Genomic DNA, 24,719 nt, shown 5'->3' with positions numbered 1-24,719 from the left:
GGGTTGCCTAACAGCTTTTCTATCTTATCATCTTCTCTCACTTCAAGTGTGGCCCCCTGAAACTCAACCTATGGCTGAAGAACTGACATTATTTCACAGGGGATTTTAGGTGTTTAGTTAAGGGTCTGGCTGGTCTGGATCCCCCTGAAAGACCCTCCAAACAGTCAGATGACAGTGACTCTAAATCCTTAGGAGATAGCATATTTCCACTTTGTCTATCAGTCTACAGCTAACATTTATTCTTCATGTACTCCAGTCCAAGGGATCAAAAGTAACTTATGTGCGAAGCCATTCTGAACTCTTGTGCACAACACAATGAGGCAGGTGTTCATTTTTTCCTCTGTGTTTGATGAAAAGGTGAGTGTGTAATGCTTACATTCAATTACAGCTAATAGAAAACATGACACCTAATGTCTCAAATAAAGAAAGAGTTTATGTTCCTCATGTTGGGGAGGGAAAGGGGAGGCAGTCCAGGCCTGACATGCCAGCAACTTTCAGGTACTTAGATACAAATATTTCTCAAGATTAATACATCAGTTTGCTAGTAATCACTCACATTTCATTATGAGTTTGTCTGAGGCCCCAGCGACAGTGAATGGATTAGCTGCCCAGTGTCATTGGCTTTTTATTCTGCCATGTTTAGTGTGTAGATTTCTTCATCATGTTTGTCGCCTTATGGTTACAAGATAGCTTCTTCACCTCTGGCATTGTATTAGCATTCCAGAAAAGAAAAAAAGGGAAGGATAAAACAGTGGTTCTCAACTGGGGGTGATTTAGTCTCCTGGGGACATTTGGAAATATCTGGGAATACTTTCAGATATCACAACTTAGGAGGGGCCAAAGATGCTGCTAAAAATCCTAGAATCTCTAGACAGCTCTCTCCTACCCCATGACAAGAATCATCTGGCCCTAAATGTCAGTAGTGCTAAGGTTGAGAAGCCCAGAACTAAAGGCAGGTGGCACATGCAAGCAGTTTGTCCTCTTAAATTACATCCTTGGAAATGTAACAAGAATTTTCAGTTATAGCTCATTGGCTAAAGTCTTATCACATAGCCAAATTCAGCTGTGAGAGAAAGTGGTGGTACAGTTATTTTTATTTGGTCCATTGTCATCCTAAGCAGAACTGGGGTCTTGAGAGAAGGAAGGGAGACTAGATATTGAGGAGGCACTAGGCAGTGTTTACTTGAGAAAAGGGAAATACTTTGCCTACCTACATAGAGGTAGCAAGGACCAGCAGCTGCTTGAACCTCTTCCATGGAGGAAGGATGTCCAGCTGTCAAGTGCAGCTCCTTCCCAGATGTCTGTAAGGAATATGGGATGGAAATGCATGCATTGGCTATGAAAAACCTTTGAGTTTTTGATCAGCCTCAAATAGCCTAGAAAATATTTCTTGCAGGATATAATATGCAGTCTGTTAAATATTCATTATCCCTGTGTCCTTGGTATTTACAGTGGGACTTGCCTTTCCTTTTTGTCCATACAACCAGTGGGGTAATTAATTTCACGCTTGCTACCACTACTACTTTGCCCTTCAGTAAGTCCTCAAGCTGTTGTTGCTTCAGCTCTCCCATTCTGAAGAAGTTAAGAAGTGATGCGATCACTATTTGCTTTAGGGTTCAGGCAGGAAAACGGATGCCCTTCTAAGTATAGTCAACAAGAAGATGTTTAGTACAGGGAGTTGGAAGGTCGTGTAACCATTGCAAGGCAGAGTTACCATTGATTCTGCTGCCTGCACACCAAAATGGTCTTCCCCGGAGCATGCCTGGAAGTTTCTGGCAAAGCATTATAGCTGCTATCTGCAGATACCCCATGTGCCTGCTTGTGATTGCTGGCAGCAAATAAATGACATCTCCTTCTCTGCCATCTTTCCAAGGGCCTGTGAGTGCTTCTCATTGGCACTCACAGAGTCATTCTCCATGGGATTTTGAGTGATGTAATTCTGAAGTTTCTTTGGGAAAAATGTAAAATGGACTGGGTTGGGATGATGAAGAATTGACAACAGACTCTGGCATTTGAGTCTGAATAGAGGCACCTGTACACATCTGGGAAGAAAAATACTTTATTCAGATGTTGGCCACATTACTATATTAGTATGATTACCTTATTTCAGCTACATGTCCTTGGGAGGTAAACAGGGATTTTTTTTTTTTAGTATCTCTGTTCTGATGCTCTTTAAGTCCCGGTGATGCTGAATAAATAATAAGAAAGGATCCAATAATCTGCATATACACTGCAGAAGCTAACATATTCTGTGAGACTCCATAGTGCAGTGGGGGTCCCAGAGCGTGAATTTGAAAATCCAATGCATAATTCACCAATGTGCTCTAGAAAGGGCCGTGTTCCAAACACAATTTGGATGACTCATCCTGTCTATTCTTTGTGGGGGGAGGGAACTATCTGAAGCTCTGTGTTTGCTAAAGTTATGCATATGACTTAGGATGAGTTACTAAAAGATAGTGAAAAATTAAATACAATGAGGAAAATAATAAAACAGCTTCAGGAGAAGGTAACCTCTAGACAGATGATGTTTTGTTTTGGGGGTAGTTGTAACCTCTAGTTATCTGCTATCTGGGTCATGTCAGGCTTTTAGCGTGTATAACTCACAGGGTTTTGAAAGCAGAATTTGATCTGTATTATATTTGAGTCTCTGGAACAGCAAAACCCATTATGACTCTGTCCTATGACACTTGTAAAATCCTCTCTGAGTATTGAGTTGCAGGTTTCTGCTGATATTTAATATTTGAATTATCTCAAGGAAGATAAGGAAAATGTACTATCTTATTCTATTTATTTCTTGAGTGAGGCAAATTGAAAAGGACAAAAGGAAAAAACTCGTTATCAAGAGCAGTGTGCAAAAGTCACTAGTTTTGCATTGCTGCTTTTCTGGAATAAAGCCAACAGGACTAGGGATGGGGCTGCCTGGGTCTTCAGCTGGGGCATCTGAAGGCAGTTTTGGAGTGAGGATTCATGTCTAAGCAAATACTCCCAAGAGAAACCAGCAAAGCAATGGGAGAGGCAAGCCAAGAGCAGGGAGAGACAGAGGTACAGTTTTAGAAAATATCTCAGAACTAATATGATCCTGTGGCTGAGTCTGGAAGTGCAAGTTATACCTCTGAGCTGGCCCTGGATTGAAGCAAAGGTGTTGGGCTTTCATGGTCCTGCTAGCCAGTCATTGGCTAAGAGTAAAAGCTAAGGGCTGCCAGTGTGGAGGGGGAGGTTGAGAGAGCAGAAAAATAAGTTGTTCTTGAGTATAGCCTATAGGAGCACTTGTAGCCCTAGGGAGGCATTCAGTACTCTAGGGTATTGACCCTTAGAAAAGACCAGAACCTATGGAGGGATGTACAGAAGTGATAAAAGGCAGGACAGGGCATCTGGGAAGAGCCCTGACTAGATACTCACAACACGCTTGTGAACTGCTGTTTTGTTTTTGTGAAACCCAGAATCTGGAGAGGGGCACAAAAATGTTCACATGGAATTGTAAAGTTTCTGGAGAACAAGGGCTGGCAAACTTCCTCCACAAAGGCTCAGATAAAATATTTGAGGCTTTGTGAACCACAGGGTCTGTATCCCAACCATCCAACTCTGAAGTTATAGCATAAAAGCAGCCATAGATAACAGGTAAATGAATGGGTGTGATCATCTTCCAATACAACTTTATTTATAAAAACAGGCAGCGGCGGAGGGCTGGATTTGCCCCTGGGGTATAGCTTGCCCATCTCTTCTATAGAGGCTCCTTATATGTTCCTAACATGATTTGTCCTCTATCTATTTTCTATGTGCTGCAAAAGCAGAGGATAGTTAATACTTTTGTCTCTGTAAAGGATAGGCCACATATTGTAAAAGGAGAGGTGGTACATTTTATGATGCATCATAAGTTACTCTGGACCCCCTATCGCCAATCTTTCTGGCATCCACCATTCAAAATGCTGCCCAGTTAATCTTCCTGAAGCAAGACTCACCTCCTTTTACTCCCTTATTAAAATATTTAACTCTCTCTTGCCTATAAAACAAAATATAGACTTCTTAGCATGGCCTTCAGGAATCACTAAGGAATCCTGTAATCCACATGTTGCCTGTATTCCTGCCTCTTTTTATCTCTATGTATTTAAATTATAAGATAAGCATTATTTATTTTCAGTGTATACCAGGATGTTTTGATATATGTACACATGTAGAATAGCTAAATCAAGCTAATTAGCATATGTATTACCTCACATATTTATCATTTTTGTGGTAAGATTATTTAAAATGTTCTTACTCTCTTAGCATTTTTTAAGTATACAATATATTGTTATTAACTGTAGTCAGCATATTATATTATAGACCTGAACATTTCTAACTCTTGTCTAACTGAAATTTTATGTCCTGTGACCAAAATATCCCCAAGTCCCTAGCCCTGGTAACTATTAGTTTACTTTCTGCTTCTGAGTTGGTCTTTTTAAGTTTCTGCATATGAGTAAGATCTTGTGGCACTTGTCATTCTGTGTCTGGCTTATTTCATTTAGCATAATGATCTCCACCTCCATCCATGTTGTCATAAACGATGGGGTTTCATCCTTTTTAATGACTGAATACTATCCCATTATGTATTTTATATATATGTATATACACACACATATATCTATACATACACATACATACATGTTTATATGCCATATTTTCTTTATTCATCCATCAGTTGATGAACACCTAAGTTGTTTCCATTTCTTGGTTGTTGTGAATAGTGCTACAATGAACATGGGAGTGCAAATGTCTCTTCGACATACCAATACATTTCAATTCCTTTGGATATATATGCAGGAGTGGAATTGTTAGATCATATGGTAGTTCTATTTTTAATATTTTGAGCAGCCTTCATACTACTTTCCATACTGACTGTACTCATTTCCAGGGAACCCCCTTTTCTTCACATCCATACCAACATGTGCAGGTGCTTGTCTTTTTTATAATAGCCATTCTAGCAGGTGTAAGGTGATATCTCATTGAGCCTTTACTCTGCATTTCCCTGATTATTAGTGATGATAGACCTGTTGGACATGTGTATCCCCTTTTGAGAATTTTTTTCAGGTCCTTTGCTCGTTTTTAAATCCAGTTACTTGTTTTCTTGATGTTGCATAAATTGGGTTTCTTTTGTATTTTGTGTATTAATCCTTTATCACATGTGGATGGTTTACAGATATCTTTTCTTCTCTATCTTTGCCAGTTTGTTGTTTCTTTTTCTGGAATGTTCTTCTCAGCTCTGCATTTGAAATGCTAACTATTTTCTAAGACTTTCATTTTTGCCAGGAGGGAATGGTCTCTGTTCTGGACTTTGATAACAATAGTTTTTGTTTCTATTAAAACTTTTATTTTTGTATTAGTTATTTGCTACATCCACTACATTTTTAGTGCATCGAGGGTAGGAACTATCTTTTTTTTTTCTGTCCTCCACAGTGGCTTGCATATGTAGATATTCAATAAATGGAGTTTTCAGATGAGGGCTGTCTTCCTGCATCCTGTGATTATTAATGATTTAAGTGCAGAAACTCTGACATCATTTTCCTTTTTCCTTTTTATAGGCGAGAGCTGTTTTGGCAAAAGTTGGCTATCCTGAGTTTATAATGAATGATACTCATGTTAATGAAGACCTCAAGGCAGTAAGTACTAAATTTACTGTATTTTTTCTGGCAAGTTTTACTGGCCTTGTGCCTTTTTACTAACCCAAGTCCAAGCAATTAAACCTGGTGATGCCAGAAAGTACCAACTTTTGATTAATTCCTTGGCTGTATATGTGCCTGAATATGCCAGACATATCACAAGATTTAGAGTAGAATCAAAATAAAGGAAGTATCAGAAAGAATGCACAGTTGAGTGGGCACCATAGAGCAAATAGACTTGGCTTTGGCCTAATGGATCATAAAGGGAGGAATTAACAAGATGAGTATTTTACAATTAGTGGGCATGTTCTAATTGTGAATGCATCGTGTTTGTTGTTAAATACTTTTTATTTGCTTCATTCATATTAAGTGAGTAGTAATAAATCTGCTTGTAGGGAGTTAATTTCATTAAACTTTATGACTGTTTTGGCAAATTAAGTGCATTTATCTATGAGTCTATAATTTATTATGAGTTGGACTATATATTTGTAGTAAGTTACTGATGAAAAATAGTCATAATTCTTTTTTATTCCAATACTTTGTCATATGTACTTTATAGTAGATATATTCATTGCAGGCTTTCCTAATCTCAATCACCATTTCTTTCCAATAAATGCTTCTGAAGAAGAATTTTTCTTCCTCACAAAAAACCCTATTTTTACTATTCATTGGATTTTCTTGAAAAAGTAGTCTTCTGAAACTGTTTAAATAACTATCGTTTGGAGGTGTGATTTGACAAGCGGCTTATCTGTAAGCAGTCCTAACTTTGTGGATAAGCATGAGAATTTTATAAGACCATTTAAACATGAGAGAAAGCTCTAATTTAAAACTTTCTCTACTGGGCACCAAGATATGAGCCTCCCAAAATATTGTTCCAGTTGTTCTGGAAGAAAATAATTATACTTCCCGCTATCTCAAAGCTTGGAGAGCCTATTTTATATACTGTTTTGATGGTGCTGAAAATTCCGTTATTATTATGTAATTAAAGTGCTGAAGCACTTGACATGTTCATATGCTTTGTTTAATCCCCACACTGATCCTGTGAAGTTGATATGTTTATGACCATTTTTCAGAGAAGAATGTAGAGACTCAAAGTTTAGTGATCTCCTCAGTGCCACACAAAGCATTAGACCTAGGGCTGGAATATGGGCTCAGAATACTCCAGCTGTAATCACAGAAGGGGTTTTCAGAGGGGCTTTGTCAGCCAGCTGTGCTATATGAACAGGGGAGCCAATGTGGAGATTTGGTGAGGTCCATTTTACCAGAACTGATGGGAAGGAGAACAGTAGAGGGGAGGTAAAAAGAATGAGCTCTGGAGTCATGGGCATGGGCTTGAATTCTGCCTCTTCTATTTAGTTGATTGATCTTGCGTAGGTTACTTAGCTTCAAGGTATCTTTCCTTTGATTATCCAGATATGGGAGATAATCCCCAAGACTTAGTATTGTTGGGAGAATGAGATGAGATGAACATAAAACACCTAGCTCAGTGTCTGGCATAGTAGACTCCCTATAAATGGTAGTTTTGTAGATCAACATAGGAATAGTTGCTACTAAGAATGGTATCAGCAGGGTACAAAGTATCTAGAAGGAATACCTGGATAATTCTGTATGATTGGAAAACATTCCAAGTCAGGCTATGGAAGAAGTTGTAGACACAGTTTGGGACAATCATTATGAACACAGACCCTGGAATCAGAATGTTTGGAGTGAAATGTGTAGTATGCCACTTACTACTTATAGGACCTGGGGTAGGTTATGTATTGTCCTGGTGACTCGGTTTCCTTATCTGCAAAAGGAGATGGTAATAATGCCTCCCACATAAGATTGTCATGAAGTGTTAGAGCTGACCCTGGCACATAAGCACAAATATAAGTGTTAGCTATGACATCCTCACTTTGCACTTATGGTAGTGGGTTATTTTGGTTCAGAAGAGTCATTATGAATTAACTCATGCAGTGTCCAGGTCCCTGAAATCGATTTAAAAGGCTATATAGATGGAACAGTCCCAAGTTTTAATCCAATAAGATTACATTGTGGGCTCATTCACAATATATAGTTGATCAAGTTTTGTTGGTAGTCTGTTGCTAGCTAAGTAAAAAGCCCCAGATTTAAGGCCTCACTGAATGCAGTATCTTCTGTGAAAAGAAACTAGATGTCAAGTGGGATGCAGTGTTGGATGTACTTCTTCATTTCTCCAGGGACTAAACTGTATCATTAGACATCAAGAGTTTTAGGCACTTTTGTGAAGAAACGGCTTTCATCTGACTTGTTGCCAAAGCAGCTACAATTATACCCCTGAGTTTCTAACATTAAAAAAAAAGCCAACAGTGAACAAAATCCAAATACATGAAGTGAAAAGACATTCATGTTCAGAAACTGATAGGGAAAATGAATAAAACCTAACCTGAAAATAGGGTAAAGGATTATGTGATAGACTGCAATAGTGTCACCAAGGTTAATAGCAAAAGGACTGAAGTATCATCAGTACACAACGGGACTGTGTTTTCCATTTTAGAAACATGTAGATAAGGACCACTATAGGGGCCATGAGAACTTTCCAGTAGTATAAGCTCTGAGATGAGAGGGTGTTACAAATGCAAAGCAGTTGCTGCATTTGACCCAGGTGAAGATATGCTTCATTAGGCACAAATACAAAAGGATAGAGGAGAGAGATTCGGTGATGGATCTGATGAAATTCAAGGAAAAGGGTTGCAAACTGAAGTTTGGCTCATATGGAGATAAGAGCCAATGAAAACCTATTGAGAAGTGAAAAAGAATCAGAGCATTTTTTTCTCTGAGGATGACAAGGTAAACTGAGATACTGTACAAAGCATTTCTGAACAACAGTCCTTATATAGTGTTTGAAAGAGCAAAAAGAAAGGAAATGCCCTTCATTCGAACCCACATCAGTATGCACGAGGGCTGGTTAGCCTAAAAAGGTAGGTGCCAGTTGCTTTTCAAATTTTATAAAGTATTCTGTTTCATTGATCCTTAATGGACATAGATGTAAGAGTGAGTTTATGCCAATCTTGAAAAGATTTTTATATCAACCAGGACAGCAAAAAGCACACTAGGCATTTCAAACAGGGGACTTAACAGAGAAAATGGGTTGAAAGGCAATAAAAGGGAAGGTGAGGTAAAGCAGAGATTAATAAGTTCAAGAAGCAGCTGCCACCCCTAGGCCTAGGGGCACAGAAGGGAGGCAGTGGTGGCTTTTCACTTAGGAGAGCAGAACTGCCACTCCAGAGCTAGGCCATGAAGAGGGACTAAAGAGCCTTCCAGAGTCATTGTCAGAAGAAAGAGCCTGGGGTGAGAAAGAGAGTAGCAACACAGCACCCTCTCTCTTCCTGCCACCGGCTGATTTCCTTGAGTGCCTTCAGTTGTCAGGAAGTCAATTGACAAAGGAGTTTGGGAAACAATTTTCAAAATTATTGAAACCAACATTATAGAACAGAGTGGAAAGGTAGGCATGTAGCTGAGTGATTGTAGGTAAATAATTACCCAGTTAGGCACTTCATTCATTCTTATGAAAACCAATGGAGAATGCAGTAGGGACTAACATCAGAATCATAGCTGGCCTCCATTTGAAGTGGAAAAGAGTAATTTTTTAGAGATCAGTGTTTCTGGTGAGCAACACATGATATGCATATAAATATGTGTATAAAGATATGTAGATACTATGTGAACCTACATTATATTCTAAGGGGTGGGTCTTAGTCTGCTTAGCCTGTGGAACATACTTGTGTGTGTGCGCATGTGTTCAGACCTGTATATAAATGATGGAGAATGCCATTGTGCAAGAGTGTTGATATTTGGATGGAATACTCAAAAAAAAGAGGCTGTTAAAATATTACAATAATTATGTACTATTTGGTAAAAACAAAAACATTGCTCTTAGTTCTTTCAAGTGACCCCAGGTCATTATGACATTGTGGAGCTAAAAAAGGCACTGGAGGTAGGGCACTCTGGTACCTCCCGAACCTTCCAGTGAGGCCTCCTTAACTCTCTCATACTAGCCTCTACCTGGAGTGTCCCACTGGCCAGAGCAGAGTAAGTACCCACCTCTAGTATGGAAGCAAGACATGCAGTTTTGGTGCTGGTGGGCTGGCTGGTGCTCTCAGTCATTCTTTTTTTATTGTTGTGCTGGGTAGGGGTACATTGGGCCTTTACAAAAGTTCTTATAATATATCAAATATACCATAGTTGAATTTACCCCCTCCAACATTCTCCTCTCAGTCACTCTTGAGTAGCAGCTTGTGAGAAGTTCATTGTTCATAATATACCATATATGTGGATTGTTAAACATCTTGAACATCAATTGCCATATATGTATTTGTGAGTGTGTGTGTGTGTGTGTGTGTGTATGTGTAGGCATACATACATATTACTTCTGAGAAAATCCATATAAATGTGCCTATTTGAATTAGGGACAATATAGATACAATATCTGGGTTCCATTAAGCATTCAGAAAATTCTTTGGGTACCTATTATAAAATCTTATAGATATTTGGATATCTCTCTGAGTATCATTAAATGGGTTTAAATTAAATGAGAAGTGTCTTTTAATCCCCTGGCATATGTAGCATCTTATAGACACATCCTTTCTTTTTCTACGGAGAAGCTAAACACATTTCCTTGTTCTGCCCTTATTATGTGTTCCTCTCCTTTGTGGGAAAAGGAAGTAATAGCTTTATTCTTCAATACATTCTGTTGCATTTGGTGCTTGACATCCAGGATAGGATTTCTCAGAAGAGAAATCCAAATTCCCATGAATTTTATAATCTGGACAGCTGTTCCTAGGAAATGACATGAGAGCCCCAATTAGTTCCCCAAAGGTCACTCAACTGAAAGGTCAAGAAAAGGAATTGATTGTGAGTCATTATCAACTTGACCTTGATTTTCTCCTGTAACTAAAAGGACTGGTGGCTTTTGAACCAATTATTGTCTCTTGCAGTGTTTAAAATTTTTTTGGAGCTCACAAGTGGTTTTAAAATAGTCATGCACATTTGCACATTCATTTTTGTTCTTGTCTGAGGGACAAACAGAACTCTCCTAAAGGTTGTTGGGCTTCAAGTTTTTCTCATATAAAGGCTTTTTGAAATATTTGACCTCATCAAAATATTATCACATGGTAGAATATTTGGGAAATATAGAAAAGGAACAAAAAGGGCACTTATAATATTACTACTTGAACATGATGACACAGATTTCCATTAGAGTATGTTATTTGTTTTTCTATATTTCTGTAAAGTTGTAATGCTTGTTTACATATGATTTGATAATGTTCATTACAGTTAATATACTTCTTTGTCACTATCTTCCATATACTTTGTTATTATTGTTTTAGTAACTGTATAGTATTTCATTGAGTAAGCTGTATCATGATTTATTTTATCACTGCTTCTATTTCAGTCTCAATTATTTTTATTGTTTATTCATTTATTCACATTGTTTGGATAATCTCTCTCCCCTGCCCCCCCTCCCATCAGTCTCAATTCTTATCTTCTCCTACCCTGTTCTCTTTCTGTTGAATTACTGTATTTCCCATTAGGACCAATGCTAATAACATTGAAGTAGGAGACAAATGATTGTTCTGTGTGGTTTTGTCCAGTTCCATAATCTCTTTAATCCTATTTCCTATCTATCATATGAGAACAACAGTGATGACTCTCCCTACTCCTAAACATTAATCTGCCTCAGAGGAAAAAGTAAAATTTGTCCTCCATTACTTGTGATTTCCATTAAATTAGTAGAATAGATCAATTAAACTTGTTTAAGAAATAATAAATATTCTCAATTTAATAATTAAAACAAGATAAAATTATCCTTCTAATACAGATAAGCTATGGCAAATTACAATTTGTTACCTTTGAGTTTTGTCCCCAAGATCATTTTCGTGGGTGTGATATTTTCGGATTTGGGACTCCTCTTCTTCTCCCTCTTCCTCCTCCCCTCTTCATTTTCCCTCCTCTTTCCTCTTCTTTTGTCATGCTGTGTAGCCCAGGCTGGCCTCTAGCTTGCTATTTTCCTGCCTCAGCCTTCCAAGTGCTGGAATTATAGGAATGAGCTATCATACCTGGTTTAATTTCTTCTTTAGGAAGTTTTGGAATGGTTTTCCCTTTAATGTCTATGGATCCCAATCTTAATGTCAAGTTTTTGTTTTGCAAATGGAACAAGAAAGTATCACAATTATCAAACTCTTCTAAAAGTAGAAATTGACTCCACTGATATTATAAAGATAGTTGATATTTGTGAAGGAAATTACTTTGGGAGGATTTCCCAGGCAGGGGGCTGAACCCAAGAACATGTCTGAATTTTTCTATCAATTATAATCATTCTGAAGGTCCTAGCAGAGCTATCTTGGTAACAACAGCTGAAAAAAGTTCAGGGTTGGACAATGGACACATAACAATATGCCTTAGGATTGCTCGTTAAGATTGCCTTCTAAAACAAGATGCTTTCTTTGTTTCTTATGAGGCTAAGAGAAAACCTCCACTTTAACATAAACTTGATTATAAGATTCCTTTTCTTTTTTTTAATTTTTATTTTATTCATATGTGCATACAATGTTTGGGTCATTTCTCCCCCCTTCCCCCACCCCCTCCCTTACCCCCCCTCCCCCTTGCTACCCGGCAGAAACTATTTTGCCCTTATCTCTAATTTTGTTGAAGAGAGAGTATAAGCAGTAATAGGAGGGACCAAGGGTTTTTACTAGTTGAGATAAGGATAGCTATACAGGGAGTTGACTTGCATTGATTTCCTGTGCATGTGTGTTACCTTCTAGGTTAATTCTTCTCGATCTAACCTTTTCTCTAGTTCCTGGTCCCCTTCTCCTATTGGCCTCAGTTGCTTTAAAGTATCTGCTTTAGTTTCTCTGCATTGAGGACAACAAATGCTAGCTAGTTTATTAGGTGTCTTACCTATCCTCATACCTCCCTTGTGTGCTCTCACTTTATCATGTGATCAAAGATTCCTTTTCATTATGAAACATTTCTAACATTGGAACAGTATGTAAAATATTTTGAACAACTCTATCTTCAACGTCTATTGTCAAATTGGCTTTATACATGCACAAACATGCTTTATTTTACTATTAGTATTATTATTGTTATTGAAGAGATGGGGTCTCATTATGCCCAGGCTGACCTTAAAATCCTGGGCTCAAGAGATCCTCTTGCCTCAGCCTCCTGAGTCACTGGGATGACAGGTGCATGCCACTGTGCCCTGCATACACACACATTTTAAATTAGTAAAACAGGTATATTTTAAATTTGGCATGTAATCTTTCTTGAATTAATCCCTTCTCCATGCTGATTTATTTCCCTGAATATAAACACTATCTTGAATTTAGTCTTATTTCTATGTATTTCTTTCATCTATTTATTTTTATTATTGTAGTACTGGGAGTACATTGTGACATTTACAAAAGTTCTTGCAATGTGTTAAATATATCATAGTGAATTCACCTCCTCTACCATTCTCCTTTATCCCCCCTGCTTATGCTTTTGCTATATATGTCCATAATCCATAGTATTATTTTGCATATTTTAAAACTTTAAATTCTCTCATATGTACCACTTGCCTTATTCACCTTGGTTTTGAGATCATTTCATGTTCGTGCATATAGAACATTCATTTAAACTCCTTCTGTATTACTTTCCATTATGTGAATATGCCATTATTTATTCATCAGTGTCTTTTCCCCTGCCAAAGTAGTTTGAGGAAGGGACAAATTTAATGTCATTTCTTTATAATTTGTGGGCCAAGCAGAACACCAAGTTGGTCAGGAACCCATATTTTCATTCCTGACTTTCTTCATGTGCCTTTATATTTTGGCCTGGCTCCCTGGGAAGATTGTAATAAGATGACAAATTAACAAAAATTTCTCCCCAGACACAATTAAAACTCACTGTTTTAGGAAGGAGCTAGACATTGGCCAATGAACAGGTGACCTGTTAAGTCTATAACTACCAACTTGTATATATACATTCATATCTATAATCCAATGCCTGTGTGTTTCATATACATTCATGACTATATTAAATTTACTTTTAAGATTATGATTTAAAGTTATCAAAAAGTTACAGATAATAAAAATTTAACTACTCAACTACTCACTTATTCAATTGTGTTTATTTGCCCCAGTTATATATCTATCTTATTTTTTAAAATTTATTTTTTGCCCAAGTAATATATTTTAAAACCAGTGCATTAGAAATCATTAAAAGCTAACTATTGTTTTTACTGTTGTGCAGATATAATTTACAATATCTAGTTTAAGTATTGCTAGTTTTGTAGATGGTGTGTGATAGGACTGAAACTGCCATTCTCCTTCCAAAAAGAAAAAAGAAAAAACAACAACAACAACAACAAAAAAGAAAACAGAGCTGGGATGTAGTAGAGCACCTGTCTACCATGTGCAAGGGCCTGAGTTTGATTCCCAGAACAGCAAAAGAAAAGAAACTCAATAATCACTTATGTCCATTTCCCTGTCTTAGTAGACAGCATTGTGTGAGCTATCAACTTCCTGTATTTCCATGAAATCTATAATCTATGATTTGCTGATGTAACTTCATTAATTTTTAGTAACCAGAGGCTTTTCATATGTTAATAGATAAATTCTGTTAATAATTAAATTATTCAGGTGACTCCATTGTGCTAGGGTAGAAAATAGTTGTCTGAATTACTTTTACTTTATGAACAGATGCTGATTACAGTAAATTGGATTTTAACATTTGATTTAATCATCATCTATAAGCCAAATAAGGTTTTCAGCTGACTAAATTGAACATTATTAGAAGAATCTTACATGACAAATAAATAAAGTGCACATTTTAGAAAAGATAAGAACTCGTGAGCCAAGAAATTTCAAACCTAAGATAAAATGTTCTGTAAAGGTTAAAGTAGATTTTTCAATTATAAAGTAAGTGGAACACATTGTAAATGATTACAGCTTCTCTTGTTTTTTTGCTGTGATCCAGAAATGACCATATTGATTTTTGAGCTTTATATGTTTAAAGAAAATCACTGAGATTAAATTTCATGGTTTTGTAAATCCTGGGCTAACCAGTACTGGCTGAGAGATGTCGTGGGGCTGTAGCTTCTCTGCTAGTTGCTCCTTCCTATGCTCAAGTCTATTTTTAGAGTCATCTATCATCTTCACTTAGAATAATGATGTTGTGGTTTGTTTTATTCAGATCAAGTTTTCAGAATCGGACTACTTTGGCAACGTCTTGCAAACCCGCAAGTATTTAGCACAATCTGATTTCTTCTGGCTAAGAAAAGCTGTTCCAAAAACAGAGTGAGTATTTTTTTAAAGTGAAATCAATGAATACATTGGTTGGGGAGGGAGTGGGAATCATTTTAGATTAAACTTTGTAATTCCTTCAAGTCAGAGTAGCTGGCTTACCATTTTTTGTTTGTTTGTTTGTTCTAGCGAAATCTCTCTCATGGTTTACCAATTCTTGTTTCTGATATTGTGTGATTCGGATCTTCAATATAATTAAGGGTTCCTCTCACCTAGCATTGACACATATTGGAAGAAGGCTTATTAAGATGCAAACATTGATGCTATTTCTATATCTAGTTATAAATATGTATGTAGAAAAGTTTGTCTAGATCTTCACACTTGAGGGGATTCTTTTGAAGATCTTAGAAAAGAATCAATAGTTTAGATATAAGTAAGATTAGACATGTAGAAGAAATTGTATAATTTGGAAGCAACTAGAAGATATTTGTTGAGCTCTCAGTGTCAAAGAACTGATAGCTGTATGTTTTCATCCATTAGCAGTTATGATTTATTTGTCAGGTTCCCATTTACCTGTAGGAACTGTGGTAGGAGAGTTTCCTTAAAAACTTTTGGGCCCAGATCCTGCCAGCCATGATTTCTTCCCCCTAGCTAAATGTTATTGTTGAAGGTGACGATGTTTTCAGAGTGCTAGTAAGTGCTTTACAGTTTTTAGTTCATTTTATCCTCATGTCAGCTCTGGGAGTATAGGTACTATCATCACCATCATCTGTATGAATAAAAGGCTTATGGTTGAGAATTTGTTCAGCTCAGGTTTAGATTACTTTTGTTTTGCCTGGTGCTTTTGGCTTCTGAGACCTGACTCTCTTCTGTTATGGCTCCTTTCTATGGTGCTTTCTTCCTCTCTGTTCTCCAGATTGATAATTTCTATTGATGTTTTCAACTCCAGAACTTCCATTTGTTTGTTTTTTTTTTATAGTTTCTGCTTCTCTGTTGTGATTATTTGTTGAGTCATCATCATCATATTTCCCATTAATTCTTTGAATATAGTTTAATTATTTGCACTAATTTATAATGGCCACTTTCAAATTTTTACCAAGTCCAATATCTGAGCTCACTCAGAGTCAGTTCCTATTGATTGGTTCTGTTACACTTTTTCTTTGAATAACAGATTTTTATTGTTGAAAGTAACATTTATTTTTAAAAATTTTTTTATTGTGCTGGGTGGGGGTACATAGTGGCATTTACAAAAGTTCTTATAATACATCCAATATATCATAGTTGAATTCACCCCCTCCCCCATTTTCCTTTATCTCCCACCCACCCATTCCTGGAATAGTTTCAACAGGTCTCATTTTTCCATTTACATACATGTGTGCACAGTATTTGCACTACAGTTACCCTCCCACACCCGTTTCCCACCTCCAACCCTCTCCCACTGTACCAACCCCCCACCCCAGATAGGGCCTATTCCACCCTCCTGTTCTCTGATTTCATAAGTGAAAAAAATGACATTTTTGTTTAAGATAGCTACACAATAGGGAGTTTCCTTGTGACATTTCCATGTATATATGTATTATAGCCCAACTTGGTTCATCTCCTCTATTTTTTTTTCTTTCTACCTTAGTCCCCTTCTTACGGTGATTTCAACAGGCTTAAAAATTCTATATTCATTATTGTATAGGAAGTGCATCAACCATATTCACCTTCTTAACTTCCTTATGTTACCCTCCCTCTCATATGTGACCTCCCCTTGGTGTGACCTGTTTTTTATAATACTGCTGTATTTGTATTAGGTCTATATTCCACATATGAGGGAGAACTTGTGGCTTTTGGCCTTCTGAACCTGGCTAACTTCACTTAAGATGATGTTCTCCAGTTCCATCCATTTACCTGCAAATGACAAAATTTCATTCTTCTTTGTGGCTGAATAAGATGCCATTATATACAAATACCATGTTTTCTTAATCCATTCATCAGTAGTAGGGCATCTTGGCTTTTTCCATAGCTTGGCTATCATGAATAGTGCTGCAATGAGCATGGGTGTGCAGGTCCCTTTGTAGTAATCTGACTTACATCCCTTCAGGTATATCCCTAGGAATGGTATTACTGGATCATATGGCAGATATAATTTTAGTTTTTAAAGGAGCCTCCATACTGGTTTTCATAGTAGTTGTACTAACTTGGATTCCCACCAGCAGTGCATGAAGGTTCCTTTTCCCCCACATCCTCGCCAACATTTGTTGTTGTTTGTGTTCTCGATGGCAGCTATTCTAACAAAAGTGAGATGGGACCTTAGTGTGTTTTTGATTTGCATTTCCTTTATGGCCAGGGTTGTTGATCATGTCTTCATGTGTTTTTTGACCGTTATTCTTCCTTTGAAAAGGCTCTGTTCAGTTCATTTGCCCATTTCTTCATTGGGTCATTGATTTTTTTTTTGAGAGTTTAGTTTTTTGAGCTCCCTGTATATTTTGGTTATTAACATTTTAGATAACATTTTGTAGCAACTCTGGATTCTGCTTTATTTTTGAAGCTTTTTAAAAAGTGACTTTCTGCAAAATGTGTCTCCTCTTCAGTGTGTACAATGAATTTCTCTGCTCAGGTTTTTTAGTTCTTGTTAGTATCTTTTAGGCTTACTTCCTGGTGATTACCTCCTGGGTATGCACCACCCAGTGCTCAGTCAGAGATTAGGGCAGAGATTATGCTCGAACCCTTAAACCCATAGAGCTTCTCCTCTCTACCAGTTCTGTACATGGGATGAGAGTGCTTTCAATGTCAGACAGCTCTCCAGCTGCTTTGAATTTTATCTTCTACTGGGCTCTCTTTGGTCTTCCCTGTACATAGACCTACTTTCTTACTCAAGCAGAGATGTGTGGTGTGCTCATTTAGCCCTTCTGTGGCCTTTTCAGTTTTAGGATTACCCTTTAAAAATTTTGGCTGTGTTTTCCTCATTTGTTTTCTACCAATGTGGCCCTTTTTAGTTGACAAAGCTCTATATTTGCCCACACCTCCAAGCAAGTATACCTCCTTTGACAGTAAAGCTGCTGATTTTCCAGTCAGCCTTGTTCTGATAAAGTTCCCACTGTAACTTGGAGGGACAGGAGCAATTGTGGGCCAGAAGACCACAGAATTCTGCTCTACTTATGTCCAAGCTTAGTAGTTTGTCCAGATGAGATTTGTTTTTAAGTCTATCAATTCTTAGAGCCCTAAAATGGTTGTTTGCTGATTTTGCCATTTTATTTTTGTGAAAAGGAATTGTCATCCTTGTCAGACCATCATACCTAAGCCTAGCTTCAATTGGTCTGCTTTTTAATTTTGGCTAATATTCTTTGGCTCTTTTTATCCTCTCTTGCTCTCTTGTTACTATCCCTTTCAACTCCTTACTCTACCCTGGATTCTAGAAACTCTAGGCCCCTGTAGCCTCTCTTGACTTCAGTTACCATCTTTCCTTCTTATGCTCCCATCTGGCCATCCTTACCTTCTGCCTTTCAAACTTTCCTGTAACACACACCTACAAAGTTTCTTGGAAGTTATTACTTTAAAGAATAGGCCTAATGCTGAGGCAGGCCTTTACCTATCCCCAACTCCAATCAAAAGCACAAAGGAGGAAAGCAGATGGTTTAGAACTCCTTTGTGATGATTGATGACAGTCTAAAACCATCTGTTCAGCTGTCCTTGTGTCTCTGCTCTCTTCATTTTATTTCTCAGTCTGTCTATCCCGTTACATTCCCATTCTAAATTATTCTGTAGAATTTTTACATTTTGGGCTCTAAAATCTAATGATTCAAATCTGATGACTTCAGCAAATGATTTTCAGTATCCCTATGACCATGTACATATAAGTAGGATAGTCACTATCCTATGTAAATCATCCTGTCCTTTAAGATCTAATTTAGAAAAGTTCAAACTTTTTTGGAAGCTCGTGGAAAAGCCAAGACTTTTACCAGTGCTTCATGAATTTTTGTGGCCTTCTCGGGAGCTCCTTCATATTGGAGATGCTGCCAGTTTAATCCATCAATTTCAAAGCGTTGTTTTTCATTTAGGTGTGTAACAGGGCCTGGGTAGCTAATTGAAAAACTCCTAAATGTGTCATCTTGAACATTATCCTAAGATACAGATGGGCTGTCAGATTCTAATGGTTTTGACTATAGCTAATATTTTATTCATTCCTTGGGAAAATGCTGTGTGACTTTGTGGGCTTAGGCAAATTGTTTGATTTGTGTAATTTTTTTCTCTGTCAATGGAAAACAAATACAATTATTCCTCAGTGTCCACTGGGAATTGGTTCTAGGACATTCTGCAGATACCAAAATCCAAAGATGTTCAAGTCTCTTATGGTTTAGTATTTGCATAATAACCTATGCACATCTTCCTGTATAACTTAAAAATCATCTCCAGATTACTTATAATGTACAATACAATGCAAATGCTATGTAAATAGTTGGTATACTATATTGTTTAGGGAATAATGATAAGAAATATGTGCATGTTGATTATAAATGCACTGCAGACACAGAACCTGTGAATATGGATTGCTGACTGTACCTCTTTTTACAAAGGTGTTAAATTGGTTAATGTTTGTGAAAAGTTCTCCAAGAATAAAAATCAATGTAGTACTTTAATTTTTTCTTCCTCAGAAAAAACAACATTAAGATCTTGTTCCCATGATAAAGTGATATGACAGTCAATTTCTTTTTCCTTCTTTTTTTCTTTCCTTTCTTTCGTTCTTTTTAAGGAAATATCTGACTGGTCCTTTTCAGGCATTGTAGGAAATTTTAGCTTTGTGACACTCATGGGCTCTAATTGACATCTTTTTAGGGGTGAAAATTCATGAGTTCGTCAAGTGGAGATGATTCTGGAGTAGCTCCTCTTTACTAGTTTCCTTTGAACAGCACATCACGATTATATTTCCAAAAAGCTCTGAAACACATTTTGCTTCTTTGTGGGGCTAGGAGATAAATACCTTTATCATTCATTCTCATGGAATCCATTTTAGCTGCACTAATGTGCATTAAGCTGTTTCTAAGGTGATGGGAAATGTCAGCAGGAATGAAATTAATTGGGTGGTCATCCCTGAAGATACATATTTAGGGGCTGGCTCTCAGAATTGTCACTTCATCAGTTTGCTTAAAAATAGATGATTTACTTTACTGCTTGGGTTGAGTCAAAAGTAATTTCTTTCCTTCAGGATCTTCTTCGTTGACAAAAATTACTTTAAGCCAGCTTCTCTATTAACTCACTCTCATTCTACTGTGACCAAACATGTCTGGTTTCTCTTTCTCTATCTTTTGAAAAATATGTAAAAAATATATCAAATGTCTATACAAATTATGGTCCTACCCAGAATTTTTCTTTGGAAAAGTGTTACCCATAGCTTAGAGTGCAAGTGATATAATCTGTAGGATATTAGAAAGAAAGCAATAGATACTTGATGGCTTCACCATTCCACATTCCCTAGACTACCTTTAAGAGTTGATAAGTGGGAGTGGGGGGTGGGGGCAGAAGTGACCCAACACTGTATGCACATATGAATAAATGAGAAAAAAAAAGAGTTGATAAGTAAAATGTAGAACTTTAGCCTGATGTATATCTATTTAATATAGTCCAAAGAAATCAGAATATCAGTGTGTTTTCTTCAGATGCATTTTGGCATTACTCTCTTTTTATCTGTCCCATTGTCCGGTATAATTTCATCCTCATATATTTTGAGATTTGACATGTATATGAGACTTCTTCCTATCTTATCCATTAAATCCTTCTCCAAACACAGACTGCAGGAACACATCCAAAGACATGGTAAGTAGAATTTTCAACACCTGAATGATACTATTTATTATAGCCTTAGTGATCTTTTGCTCAGAACATACAATTTGGGCATCCCCATATTTTCATAGTTAAAATAACAATAATTATTTTTATCTGTTGTGATTCTGGGGGTCACTAGACTCAGTTGTGTGGGTTCTTGCTCATGGTCATTCATATCATGGCTGGGCTGGACATCTGGAAGTCTCCTTTTCTTTCGGGTCTACTGGTTGATGTTGGCTGTTGGCCGAAACACCTAATATGGCCTCTTCATGTATGTTGGGCTTCTTAACAGCATGTTGGTTGATGAAGAAACTTCAAACAGCAATTTTCCTGAGAATGAGGAAGGGATAAAGGAAGGAAGTATGTGCTCAAAAGCACCAGGGAGAGGATGCATCACCCTTAATTGCCTAGCCTTGGAGGTCACACTGTGTCATTGACACTGCATTTTATTCTGTAGAAGTAAGTTACCAAGGCTACTCTTCCATAATCAAGAGAGGAATTTAGACTCCATCTCTTAATGGGAGGGATATAAAAATTTTTTGCAATCACATTGAAACTATCACAGGTAGGCTTACATCAGAGAACAGTAAAGCTAAATAACATAATAAAGTTGGATATAACAAAGGAGCTGTACAAAATGCTTAACAGCTGGACTGGCATGAGCCCTGAACAAACAAAAGAAATAATAGCATCAACAGCTGGCAGGATCTGTTGGTGCACCTGCTTAATATCAGATATGGGGGTAATCAAGCCTGCGAATAGGCCCTAGAGTAAGTAAGTAGGAACTATGGGGTGCATGTGTGCTAGGGTCAGGAATGAAAATGGGCAGGTGACCTGTCTGAGGTGCAATGTTTTGGTCACCGATTATTGGATTTCTTTGTGTTGCCTACCTTTGTCTGTCAGCAGTTGGGAACATGTCTGCTCAATGGCTCTTACTCTAATGTTTTGTGTGCATATGGTTGAATCCAGTGCTATTTAGAAACCAAGTTGAGAGGTACTTGTATCCTACCCTCCTGACTTACAAATGCTGGCTTCTTTTGGTGGAGTATTAGCTTCTGATTGTTACAGTAACAAATTACCACAGCCACAACAACTTAATACATATTTTTTTTCTCACAGTTCTGTAGGTCAGAAGTCTGGCTTAGCTCAGCTGCTGTCTCTGCTTTGGGTGTCAGAAGTCTGAAATCAAGGTGTCACCTGGTTGAGCTCCTCTTAAGGGTCCCTGCACTCATCGAGGTTGTTGGCAGTACTGACTTCCTTGTGGTTGTAGGACTAAGGTCCTTACTCCTTGCTCATCACTTGGGGAGCCAGTCTCTGGTCCTTACATAAGGCCTTTACATCTGAGAGCCAGCATGGTGTGTCAAATGCTTCTCACTATTTGAATCTCCTTCCCATCTGAAGTATTTATTCTGACCTCTTCCTCTGTCACATCTCTCTGATTCTAGTGAGAAAAAGTTGTCTACTTTTAAGGGTGCTTGTGATTAGATTGGACCCACCTGGATAACCCAGAATATATTACTACTTTTAAAAGCCTTAACCTTAATGACATCTGTAAAGTTCTTTTTTTTCTGTGTAATTTCACATATTGACAGGATTCCAGGGATTGGGGTGTGACCATAGTTCTACCCATTACAGTAGCAAGTTTAGGCTATTTGTTTCCTCAGGAAAGAAGGCCAACCAGCAAGTTTGTGCTAAATACTAGGGCCTAGTTGAAATACTTGCCCTAAATTAGAAGGAAAAGAATATGCATCTTATGGAAATAAGTCTAGGTGTCACTTTTGACAAGAGAGGTGGTGTTATCTTTCTTGATTTCTGGGAATGTCTCTAGTCTAATGCGATTCTTAATAGAATTGCTTTGAAGTCAGACCAGACCAGACCAGACCTTGGGTAAGAATATGGTACTTCATTTGTGAAATGAAGTGTAGTGGCTCTGGGGGAAAAACTATGAATCAAGTGCTTTGGACATGGCAAGTGCTCAGTGAATGTTAATTAGTGACCATCACGATGACAATAGGATGGCATATTCATAGTTGGAGAAGGTATAAGTGGTTCAATAATCTGTGGTGGGCTTCCCAATTTATACTCATCTGCTATAAATTAGTTTATTGGTCTGACATAATTGTTCTATTAGAGTAAAAGAATTTTTTTGAAAAGGACTTTATACAAGTTTTTGGTTTTTTGGTGATGCCGGGGCTTGAACTCAGAGCCTTGTGTATGTGTTACATGGCCGGCCCAATATGTGTTTGTTTTGGAGCAGCCTAGATTAAGATGAATTGCTTGGTTTGAATCATAAAAGGCAGTGTCTGAAACTCACAAGCATCTAAGTCAGGGGCTGGCAAGGTGCAGCCTGTGGGCTCAATCTTTCAGGCTGCCTGATTTCATACAGCACAGGAGCCAAGAATGATTTTTAGAGAGAAAAATTTGAAATTGGTCTGATGATAGGAAACACTAACTTGAATCCCAATTAAACAAAACGTTATCCCACCCCAAAAGAATTCCATTCTTTTCATTAATAAGACTGCATTATAAAAATTATACTTTATTATTATATTTTGACTTGTAGCAATAAAAAGTTGTGGAAAGTTTTCTCTTAAATATCTACATGATAGATATTTGCCTCTTTACCCACAAAACCTTTAATGTTTGCACTCTGACTTTTTATAGAAAAACATTTGCCACCTCTTGATCTAAGTAACCTACTGTGCATTTAAGATGAAGGTGTGGCTCATACCTATAATCCCAGCTACTTGAGAGGCAGAGATCAGGAGGATTGCAGTTTGAGGTCAGCTCAGGCAAAAAGTTTGCAAGATCCCATCTCAAATAATAAGCTGGGAAAGATTTTCATGCTTAGGGAAAAATTTTAAAATAAACCAATGAGTACTACTGTTAAATTGGAATATGCTCAAGGCCCATCAATGCCCTTAGTTAAAAAGGCATGGTGGAACACACCTATATTCCCAACTACTCAGGATGCAGAGATCAGGAAGATCGTGTTCAAGACCAGCCTGGGGAAAAAAATTAGTGACACCCCCATCTCAACTAACAAGCCAGGTGTGGTGGTCACAGTGAGGCAGAAGGATTGTAGTCAGAGGCCTGATGCAGGCAAAAAGCATGAGACCCTATTCAAAAAATAATCAAAGCAAAAAAGAACTGGTGGAGTGGCTCAAGTGGTGGAGCATCTGCCTACCAAGCACAAGACACTGACTTCAAACCCCAGTACCATCAAAAAAAAAAAAAAGATGAAGTTGTAGGCCCTTTATAGCTGTATAGGTGAAACCAAACTCCAGAAAGGTTGGTGACTATTCCAACACAACCCAGCTAGTTCAATCAGTAAACTTTCCCCTGGAGCAGGCAGTCTCTGGGTAGCAGGGTTGCACTTTATTAATCTCTCTTTAAATGAATCTCCATGTTAGCTACAATCCAAACCTTTTTCATGGACAGCTTTTCTAGTGATCCAGCAACCCATTGAACAGAGCCTGGCTAACAGTTTATTGCTGTGTTTCCATCTGTGGGAGAGCCATGTCCAATTTAGGATGAGCTTACTCATTGGGCACAGCAGGAACTCTGAGAAAATAATGTCCCCTCACACCAACATCCCCATTGTTTTATGGTATCTGCTAATAAATCCAGCCATATCGTATTTGTCCTTCCTGTCCTCCTACCTGGATAACGATCGTCACCCTGTGGCATTTGTCTCTCTTCCTGCAGATGGTTTACAAGCCCAACAACCGTCAATGCCTTCTACAGTGCATCTACCAACCAGATCCGTGAGTAGCAGCTTTGGGTCTTCTTGTTAATCTGGTACCAAACGGAAGGAACTTTTCCATTGCTCTGATGAGAGGAGAGCATTCCTATTCCCCAACTGACAGGACGTGTTGATGAAAGCAGTTTGCTTGCTTGTCTGTAGGTCCATTTTCCCTCACTCCCTTCAGCTTATTAGTTATTTAAACTTTATGTAACCACTGGGTTTTTTTTTTAATGGAACTGGAGTTTGAACTCAGGGCTGTGGACTTGTTATGCAAGAGCTCTA

General features: G+C 37.7%; 1 protein-coding gene across 1 annotated transcript in view; it reads left to right on the top strand.

Annotated features, from left to right (window-relative positions):
* The window catches only part of Phex (phosphate regulating endopeptidase X-linked), a 187,111-nt gene that overhangs the window by 107,825 nt on the left and 54,567 nt on the right, over window positions 1–24,719 (top strand). The window contains exons 13-15 of the mRNA XM_074062292.1: window positions 5,559–5,636; window positions 14,835–14,938; window positions 24,398–24,456. Coding sequence (XP_073918393.1) covers window positions 5,559–5,636; window positions 14,835–14,938; window positions 24,398–24,456 — 241 coding nt within the window. The remainder of the gene's footprint in view (window positions 1–5,558; window positions 5,637–14,834; window positions 14,939–24,397; window positions 24,457–24,719) is intronic.

Source organism: Castor canadensis, chromosome X, assembly GCF_047511655.1.
Source record: "Castor canadensis chromosome X, mCasCan1.hap1v2, whole genome shotgun sequence".
Taxonomy (NCBI): domain Eukaryota; kingdom Metazoa; phylum Chordata; class Mammalia; order Rodentia; family Castoridae; genus Castor; species Castor canadensis.
This window is presented reverse-complemented; position numbering and strand designations above follow the sequence as displayed.